General features: G+C 34.4%; 1 protein-coding gene across 2 annotated transcripts; it reads right to left on the bottom strand.

The window, feature by feature from the left end:
• Nucleotides 1-907: 907 nt before the first annotated feature.
• On the bottom strand, nucleotides 908-10,202 carry LOC145605877 (zinc finger BED domain-containing protein RICESLEEPER 1-like). 2 transcript variants are annotated; one of them, XM_081661944.1, is made up of 5 exons: nucleotides 10,042-10,202; nucleotides 4,545-4,661; nucleotides 1,482-3,474; nucleotides 1,341-1,403; nucleotides 908-1,121 (listed from the first exon to the last, which is right to left on the bottom strand). In XM_081661944.1, exons 3-4 carry the CDS (start codon nucleotides 3,442-3,444, stop codon nucleotides 1,354-1,356), a joined length of 2,013 nt encoding a protein of 670 aa, XP_081518070.1. In that variant the 5' UTR covers nucleotides 3,445-3,474; nucleotides 4,545-4,661; nucleotides 10,042-10,202; the 3' UTR covers nucleotides 908-1,121; nucleotides 1,341-1,353. The 2 variants fall into 2 exon arrangements, with proteins under 2 accessions (XP_081518070.1, XP_081518069.1); XM_081661943.1 differs by lacking the exon at nucleotides 4,545-4,661 and having other exon boundaries at nucleotides 10,042-10,201.
• Nucleotides 10,203-10,608: the final 406 nt, after the last annotated feature.

The raw sequence follows: 10,608 nt of genomic DNA on the forward strand, positions 1-10,608 counted from the left end.
GTTCAATTGGATTTTAGCCTATTTAATAACCCAAAGATCGTTAGTACCTCTAGCTATGATAAAACGGCAACTCAAATGAACGAACTTCTTTATCTCCATAATTAGATCCATTTATATATCTAGTAATTGCACTTGATGAAGACATAAAACCTTCAACACTCATTAATACATATTGTTTTTTATTATAATAAAGAGGAGAATAGAGCCTAATGGTTTCTATGTTGCACACAAAGTCACAAACGCATTGTAGCGTGTATGTCTTAACTGGTTAAGGATATTGAGCTCATTTTAATAACAAGTTACTCGCTAACCATTGGAGAATAAACTAGTTACAAAAGGGAATTGCTTAGCTATGGAGAAGCTCTCACAACTAAACAATTGTCTTCTCTTTACATCTTTATATGTTATCTATAGAAAAAAAATTAAAAAAAAAATAAAAAAAACTAAATAAAAAAAAAAGACGACAACTACAACAACAAATTAACTTTATATTAAATTTACTATTAACGTTAAAATAGGTGTGTTTTTTTTTTTTTTTTTTTGTAAAAGTAGTAATGTTATTATCTTTATTATTTTTTTTTTTTTTAAAAAAAACTTTTTTTAATTGAAAGGGCACATTTTTTATTTTGTGAAATGGCGACCAGAAACACAAAACAAACAAAACAAACAAAACAAAAAAAAAAAAAAAAAAAAAAAAAAAAAAAAAAAAAAGGTGCATGTATGTGGTGGAAGGAGTAGCAAGACTTAAGATGGATAAAAGAGAAATTAAGTAATTGGAAAATGGCAAACAAATACCGAGTATTCATGTAATATATTGCGTTTATTAAAAGCTGCACCTCGTCTGGTCTTTCTGGGTAGTTACTTATACCCAGTAATAACATGATCACAATGCACAAGAAAAGAAAGATATAATCAAATTAAAATTTTCTTTAAGAATGCTAATTCAATTTTCTTTCTCCACAATGGTTAGAAAAAAAAAGGAGCAATTTGTACAAATCGCTTCCCACCCGCAGAAAGCAATTACCTAAATCTAAATTCTAATAGCATCGGAAGTTTAGTCCAGACAAGCAAATCTGAATTGTGCACCTACAGCAGATTTGTACGCATTGTGCCATCTGACCCTACAAATGAAAGTATGTTCTTAGCATTGCATTTACAATTCTAAAGATAAGGCGGCCAGAAGCTGGCACAATTCAACCATATTATTCAAAAAATTAGCAACAATCACCAACAGCACGAGACTTCAATAGGAGTTGGGGGGGGGGGGGGGGGGGTGGGGGTGGGTAATCACAAGAAGTCCAAGCAATATCATTGGAAAGAAACCAAGTTGAAACACATACCATAGTATGAGCATTAGATGGATTCAATGCACAAAGGCACAGCACTAATACTTGGGCTGGATTCTAGTACAGAAACAAAATAGCAGTCAGTAAACAGAAACTGGACACTTTAAAAGAACACGATTTAATCATATATAATACCTTCTACTTCTGTTCGCAGCCAATCTTGTGTGCATATCAAAGCCTGCACAGTATCTGAACTTAGAGAGCTACGATACTGGTCCAGAACCCTGCCTCCAGTTCTGAAAGCTAGCTCAGATGTGACAGTTGACATGGGAACCCCAAGAACATCTTGGGCCATCATGGAAAGGATAGGATATCTTGGCGTATGAACTTTCCACCATGTAAAAATATTGAAATCATAATTACGAGGAAAGACTGGTTCCTCCAAATATTTATCCAAGTCTGAAACTGAATTTTTACCCTGTGAAGTTTCATGCAGGAATTTGTCAAAGCCTTTTAATCTATCCCTAGAGTCACTCCCCATACCACTGGAACTACTTCCAACACCATGATCAAATGAAACTGATGTAGAACCAATCATATATTCATTGAAAAGCTCCCTGACCCCATCAGAGACTTCTTTAATGTGGTCATCTGCACTACTACCATAAATTTCCTGGTAGTAATATTGCACCAATGGCATCTTGAACCTGGGATCTAAGATAGCTGCTATGGCTAATGACAAGCTGCATTTATTCCAATAAATTTCAAACTTAGATTTCATTTTCAGAGCCATAGATCTGACAAATTCATCAGAGCTCTTACACCACTCAATAAGCTGTAAATGAGCATCACAAATTTCCGGGAAGTATATGTTCGATGTAGGAGATTTATTGCTGGTAATGGAAGTGGTTATCTCAACAAAAAGCTTCAAGAAGCCCGTAATAGAGTTCATCCATTCCCACTCTTCTTCCGATAAACCTACTGTATAGGCAGAATCATGTTCCTGCAATAGAGAGAAAGCGGCTCTGTATGTTAGTGCTGTTTCAAGCATCACAGATGTCGAGTTCCACCGTGTAGGACAGTCAGCTAGTAGATTCTTCTGGTTATCTATTCCAGCTTGTTGGGCTAATTCGTTGAACTTCCCCTGCATTGTTTGTGTACTTTTCACATAACGAATACTTTCTCTAATCTTGTGTATCACCTCACTTAGTACTTCCATAGTATCTTCAACCAGCAACTTCAGAGCATGTGCTGCACATCGCACATCGAACAGCTTACCATCACTAAGAAGAGGCCTATTTTGAGATAAATGGTCTTTAATTCTGGAAACAATATCATCACTGGTGAAAAGATCACCAAATGTCATGGAAAAAAGGCGCCTCTCTATGTCCCAATCCATCAGACATTTGATAACCACTTCAGAGTGTATATCTTCAGTATGAGCAGCATCAATCATGATAAAATTTAGTATCTTCTTCTGCAAAATCCATTCTTCATCAATGTAGTGGGCCGTAAGACACAAGTATCTAGCATTCTCAGGTGAATTCCACATATCAACAGCAACACTAATCCTGCCACTTAGTTTGCCTATGGTCCCATAAACTTTCTTCTTCTCCTTCTCATATATGGTAATGCAGTCCAGCTCAAGTGAACTGTTTGTTGCAATATCAAACATTGGCTGTAAATTTTTCACAAAAACTTTGAAGCCAATATGGTCAACCATGGCCAAAGGATAACCATGTAATATGATCATCTTAGCAAGATCCATCCTACTTCGCTCTTGGTCAAATTTTGTACTCCCAATAGAAATAACCTCTTCCCTTTTAGGCCCTGGCTCAAACTTAATAGCGGCAACTGGAATATGTTCATTCTTTGGCTGCCCTTCTTCAAAGTTATAGCTTGTAAGAGTTACGGTGGTATCCTTCTTCCTTCTCTTAGCAAGCAGCTGAGAAACATCATAATTGGATCGCTTCAAACATCGCATCAAATGATTTCTCAAATGTGTTGTTCCACTATTACTTGACCCACTTAGCCTCTTATTACAATGTACACAAACAGCATAACATATATCAGCCTTCTTTACTCTTTCAAAGTGATTCCAGACGACCGATGTCAACCGCTTCGGTTTCTTAATCACTGTCTCACTAGTTATCTCCATCACATGGGCAGTAGGGCTAGGTGTCAATATCTGCAGAACAAAATTCAAAAGGAAAATGATTTCAGTGGATTGATACAGCCTAGTGATAAAAACAAAACACGTAGAACCATATAAACCCTATATATATATATATATATATATATATATATATATATATATATATATATATATATATATATATATATATATAAGGTTTCCTTCTTCCATAGGCTTATCATGTGGACAGATAACAAGAATATGATCACCCAATCCATAAACCAAAAGCTCCGGATCTAGCTAAAAAATTTCACAAATTTCATATGAAAACCATTGAAGGCATGAATATTCTCCCTCACCCCCCCCCCCCCCTCTCCCCCAACACGCACACACACACACAACAATGCAACAATTGCTGTAAAAATGTTACAGGAAAAAAAATAATAATAGAATAAGAAAAAAAATCACCATTGTTGCGTTAGTGCTACCATACGTCCATACCAATGGAAAGTAAAATGCCATCTTTCCAAACAAAGCAAGCAATGTACTTTTTAATTTACTAGCTTTACTCTTTTTTTTATTTTATTTTTTTTAAATTACGGAGCTATAGGCCTGTAGCATGCTCCCCCTGTTATTTGTTGTTGTTGTAATTTACTAACTTTGCTTGTTTGAAAATTTCTTCTTAAATCTACACTCGTTAAACTTACCATGTTTAGACAATGGACCACCACTTTACTCTCACATACACTGCACACATGTCACTATCACAACTTACCTTTTCCCTCACATAATGTATGGGATACATTGGTATTGATGTAAAGCCAAGTGAGCAAATTATAAGCAAATGGAGGAAATTGTGAAGAATTAATGCTGTTAATTAATTTATTCACTAAAACGCAAAACAGAAGAAAAGACAGCAACCTGAAAATTTCAATATCATTTGCAATATCAAGTTAGCCATGATGAGTTTTAAGGGGTTGCAAAGGGCTCAGAACTAAAGCTACTCTAGCAACATGCTGCATTTGTAAAAAGTCCCATGTCTGTATATACCACATTATATCAATATGTCAATGCCAAAAACAAGGCTCCTGCCTAGGGGAAAGATCAGATATAAAATGACTTACTCATCATAGTCAATATATGTCAATGCCTACAACAAGGCTCCAGCCTAGGGGAAGGATCAAATGTAAATGCCTTATTCATCATAGTCAATATGTCAATGCTAACAACAAGGCTCCAGCCTAGGGGAAAGATCAGAGGTAAATGCGTTACTCATCATAGAACTATAAAAAGAATTAAGAAGAATAATGTAATCCCAAACAATATTGCTAAATATAATGTGAAACATCTGATATTGTCAAACTCATTTTCTTCAGCAAAAGGAAATCCAGGTTAAGGGAGATGCACAGACAATTACATTACAGCCTCGCTGGTAAATCCAAAGACATTAAGAATGGTCAGGACTCATGAGTGATAAAATGAGTCAATGTAAATGATAAACCCAACTCAAACCACCACATAGGCACTGATAGTAAGATAATGTGAAGGCTGAAGGACATATTTGCAATGGGGTATAATTCAAAAGGCAAGCATAAGTCTTTAGCTACCTGTCTACCAGTCTACCTCCAAGGGACTTAATAATACCAATTAATCTATTTCAGATTAGAACAAGCATGCAACCATACCAGCACATAAACAGCTATCCCAACAGCATAACCATATTCAAAATAAGGAATGCTTCTCATGGAGTATAGATCGACATACACCTTTACGAAAGAAGAATTCTGATACAAGTACAATGGTGCAAATAACATTAATATTTAGCACCATAGAACATAATATAGGTTGCACGGAAACGAGGAAACGGGAATCGAGGAACGAATATTATCAGATTATGAGAAATGGAGAAACAAAAAAATAATAAATAAATAAAGCTATTTACTTAGAATAAAATACCAATTGATTAGGACCAAACTTTTTCTCTTTTCTAAAACAATGTCTTCTAATACAATGTCCCCAATATCATTCATATTTCTCTTCTTCTCAAGCAATAAGAATATATATGCAGACAATTAAAGATCATCAATTGCGAATAAAAACTAAAATTTGTTCATCATAATAAGACAAAGTAGTTTAGGCTTTTCCTCCAACTCCTAATATTCTACATACGGCCATACGGGAGTCACGCAGATGAACGATGACGATAACGGTAATTTGTAAGATTTCCCTTTTTTTCTCAAATTAAAACAAAAATAAACCCCAAATCACCAAGGTTTAATTGCTTTTTTAAAGGAAAAACGCTTTTTTATACCCTTGCTAAAGTTTCCCCAAGGTTTCCAAACTTTCAAATGGTGTGACACGTTTCGCAAAGCCAGAAAACTTTCAAGAAACGTGTTTCGAAACGTAAAACGTTTCTGAAACGATACGCCGATGAATTTTCACGTTTCCATGCATCATAGAACATAATTGAGAGCCTATTTATGTCATCTTTACCAAAGAAGGTATGCATCACCCACAGCCCAAAAAGTGGAGAGTTATCTAGACAAACTACAAAATAGCCTTCCATCAAAAGTAAACAACATTCAAATATGAGAATTAGTAAGTGCCACAAGCAGAGTATATGAAGACATATACAGCCCTATGGGCCAGTTTAGGCTCTAGAGGTTGTCTTTGTAAGAACTCCTATAATCCTGTTAGCCATATGATTAAGAAAATCCTTCAAACATAAATAAACAGCCAGCAGGAAGGCGTCTTTAAAAAACTAGGCGTCTGGTTTATCAACTCTCTGTATTACTTAAAAAATTAATACATGATACAATTCAAATAAAAAAGGCTACCATCAAAACATTCTAACACTTCACCCTTAAGATATACTAGTACTAAGCAAAAATCACGACAAAGCATCAAAGCTTAAGCCAGGCAAAAGATTGGTAACAAAGAAGAAAAGAAGAGATTTCCTTTTTTTATCACAATAATATTTGTTAAAGACTTCTAATTTTACAAATCAATGGTTCCCACCTCATAAAAATGGATTTATTTAAATGGTTAGCAGAACCATTAAAACCAAATTGCCTACTGTTGGCAAATTGAAATTTTTTTTCACATACACAAGTATTAGGAATGCTAATTCCTCCAAAAAGAGTAAAAAAAAAAAAAGGAATCTTGATTCAAGTTATGAAACTAAATTTTCAAGCATATCAAGGACAAATCTAATATTTCCTCAATGGGGAAGTAGTAATTTCTTCGTTTCCAAGAGAATTAACCAAAACTAACACAAAGTAAATACAATACAAATATGTTTTCCTATCAAAATCTTCAGTGAGTTAAAATTGATTTAATAGAGACATGAAAACACATTAAACCTCATAGAATTAAAAGCTACAACGATGGTACGCAATTTGGTTATGATTCTAAGATCTATCACAACTCCTGTGTCATCATTTTTTCAAATCAATAAACAAATATACATATCAAATAATACAGTAAAATAAAATAATTAGCAATGTTTACCCTCCATTGACCTACACTTGTACTCCAATATCAAAGAAATGCCCATACTAGGGAAACGAATTTATTGAAACCTAAAAAGAAATAGAGTCAACTAAATGTGCAAAATAAGCCCAAGGAGATTCCTCTAAGTTCATGTATGTAGTACTACTTGCTAAAAGCAATAAAAAGTATATAACAATCAAGAGGTTTTATATCAAAAAATGTGGAGGGAATGGAAGGGGCAGAGAGGAGGGAAAGGATGGGATCTATTTACCGTTATATAGACAATAATTGGACTGGACTAAGGAAAGGGGGAAAAGGATTAGAAGTAAACAAATCCTCATTTCTTATCAAACAATACATGTAGTGATACACCCTGATTGGAAAGTGGGAATTGGATCTTACAGCAGCAACAACTGTGGCATTCGAAGCACCTAGCAATTAGCAGGGGTACAACCCAAATGCTCCACATTCCACCTGCGTTGACAAAATGGTGCAGTTGTATTGTCTCTGTTTGCTGTCCAGACATGTTAGTTAACAAATCTAATTTTACTTGTTCTAGCTCAAGTATCACAACAATTTAATTAAGGTGCAAGTCATTCCAAGGGTGGGCTAGTAAAACATGGTTAATAAGGTAGGGATCTAACTATTGTCACTTTCTTTTGTTGGAGCACTAATCAAGGCTGATATCATTTGGGATAGCAAGAATTGTTTTACAAAAGAATAAATTTCACTTCCCAATTCTTCAATTTCTTTTCTCCCTTTCCATCTCCCAATGACTCAATTGTGATCCAAATAACGAAAAAAAATGAATTCCTTCCTTCTCCCCTTTACCCCTAAACCCTTCTATCTACTCATCTACCTCTCATATAACCTTTTATAATTTATCTCTCTCTCTCTCACTCAGCTCACCTTCCTTCAAAATTTAGACCCATCCTAAGATATGTCAGGAGGGTAGGCACACAGGAAGACAAAGCCCATTTTGTTTTCCATCCTAACATAGAATGGTCAGAAACAGATTCATGCCAAAATAAATTGAATGATTGGCCATGTTAATCATCAAACTTCATAACGTATCAGGGGGGTTAGAATCTAACCTAAAACACCATCTTCTCATCCAACAAAATGACCTAATCCAGTTGACTTATAAATTTCTAGGGCTTTTTTTTTAGTTATTTTCTCTACTCAAATTTTTTTCTCAAATCTTGTTCAAGTACTATATTAAAAGGCCATCGTTTCAAGTTCCATTTTTGTATTTTAATTTTTCCCTCGTTTTTTGTTCTTTTGTTTAGATTTTTGGTATGAATAAGTTGATTTTTGATTTGGTCATGTGTGGTTTTCTAAAGTTTTTTTTTTGGTGGCTGTAAGAATTTGACTTGTGCATTTGTGTTGATGTGCGACTCTAATTGTGCAATTAGGCATTTTTTGTATTGTGGTTCTTTTCATCTTCAAGTATTAAAATGTCAGATCAAGTTCTCTCACTTGACCTCTAATCCAACACTGCCAATATTTCCTCCAGAGCTCAAATTTCTTATTCAATCAAATTCATAGACTATATATAGTAATTAATTCAATGAAACAAAACTTTATTATGCCCTTTATTGCCCTTTTCTACTCTGCTCCCTCCTTAAAAAGACAAATCACCCCAAAACATATTATTCAATCAATACTCCTTCCACCCCTTATCTACACGCCTACTTTCCTTTTTGGGGGTTTCAAAACTATATGCCTATTTCTATCTAAAGAATGTACTTTTTAACAATATTCCCTTTTATTGATGAGTTGTCATCAATTTTCTTTTATTTTTTTTGTACTTTTGACATCATTTCCAACACTTTCTCTCTCTATCTCTTCAATAATTACCAACTACATTTTCTTTCTCTCTATCCCTCTCTAACCTCACATGCACATTTGCACTTCCCAATTATGGGTTTTAAGGAATCTTTAAGTTCTTTAATTCCCGTGAAAATGGCAAATAGGCATGTAGATAAGGGACGGAGGGAGTAACATATTGGAAAGAGGATAATATGATTATTCAACTACAATTAAGCAGAGGGCATAGACTAATCAGACATATAACAACAACAACAAAACAAAGTCAACAAAAAACCCAATAGAATATGTTTAACAACAAGATTTCAACAGTAATATCATCCTATCAGGCAAAATCCATAATCCTCACATGTGACTAAGATAGTAAAAATCAACAAAAAAATTCAAATAAAAATAGAAAATATACAAAATAGATAAGTGAAGAAAATGCATGACAAAAGATGGTTGAAAGTAGTGGTGGAACCAGGACTTAAAGAGTGGTAGGGCACCACTGACTGCGTACTAAATAAATCAAAAATAAACATAAAAAGTAATAATCTTTCATACAAACTAAAAAAATTGTGTGATGGAGGGAATTTTGCTGACATGCTTGCAATCGAGGAGTTTTCTGTTCACTATCATGGAGTTCTGTATTTCAAATTTCGCTTGAAGTAGAAGAGGATTAAACAGAGTGTTTCTTTTCATAAACAAGAATATAACATTTTAGAAAGTCAAATCCACCCTATTTTACATCTTCACTCTGATATTTATTCATTGGCTTTGGTGTTTAGTTAAGATTAAATAATCCGGTTTCATCAAACACACAATGTGATAACACTGTAAAACATCAATTGCTGCAGACTTCCAATTAATTTATATCAAATAATGAACTAATTCTTGTCAAATAATAATGATAACCATCAAAATGCAGGTAATCTCAATTCCGATTCCAATTCTACCCGTCCCTGTGCCAAAACGGCGGGGCGACCGCCTGGGTTTAGGGAGAAAAGATCCAATTTTATACTTTCATCCTAACATATAAGGGTTATAAATAAAATCTTGCAACACACTAGCAACCAAATTTGATTCAATTATCAAATTAGGCTCCAAAATCACATAAAATTCTTCTCGCTTAAGAGTATCAACAAAATTGCTCACTAAAATCATTCATAGCTCAGTAATTACAAGCAATAATTTGTTCAATAATACAGCTTAGAAGAACCCCTAAAATGACTATACTGACAATTAAATTAACGATAAACCCTAGATTGTGAAATTGAAATTCGATTATAGAAAGGGGAAAAGGAAAAAGTAGCTTACCGCAGAAGCTGGTTCAATGATGAAGAGAGCTCGAAATACGCTTCAATGGAGAACTCGAAATACGCTTCAATGGAGGAGAGAGAGAAAGAGAGGTGCAGCGTAGAAGTGAAAAGCTTTAAAGGGGCCAAAAAAACATAAAAATGAAAATATAGATTAATGGCACGACATGTAATGTAACAGTTAGATCTAAATATTATCAACGGTATTTTATCTAGTACTTTTTTTTTTGGTGAATAGAGAAAGGATTACATAGGTGAATGATGATAAATTATCCATCAATACATAAGGAGCAATGTCACACTTGCTCATGGTCAAACGGAAAAAGTTTTGCGAGATGATGGGCAATAAAATTGTCCTCTCTTTATATATGAGACTATCTAACAGATATAAAAAAAACGAGCAATACTAAAAATGTCATCAAGCACTGTGTCAAGCTTCGAGAGGAAAACAACACTCTTGTTCAGCCTTTTTACGAGGAGTTGGCAGTCAGTTTCGAGGATGATTTCCTTTCATACCCATATATGTGGCCAAGTCTAGGAGCCAGCTCCATGCGGTGACTAGTGAGCT

The sequence above is a fragment of the Chenopodium album genome, chromosome 22 (genome assembly GCF_948465745.1).
Source record: "Chenopodium album chromosome 22, dcCheAlbu1.1, whole genome shotgun sequence".
Taxonomy (NCBI): Eukaryota; Viridiplantae; Streptophyta; class Magnoliopsida; order Caryophyllales; family Amaranthaceae; genus Chenopodium; species Chenopodium album.

What these genes read in the sequence shown, in the direction of transcription:
- LOC145605877 (XM_081661944.1), bottom strand. Translation starts at nt 3,444, where the DNA reads ATGGAGATAACTAGTGAGACAGTGATTAAGAAACCGAAGCGGTTGACA. An exon ending in GCTGCGAACAGAAGTAGAAG is followed by an intron (nt 1,404 to 1,481) that starts GTATTATATATG and finishes TTTCTGTACTAG; the next exon opens with AATCCAGCCCAAGTATTAGT.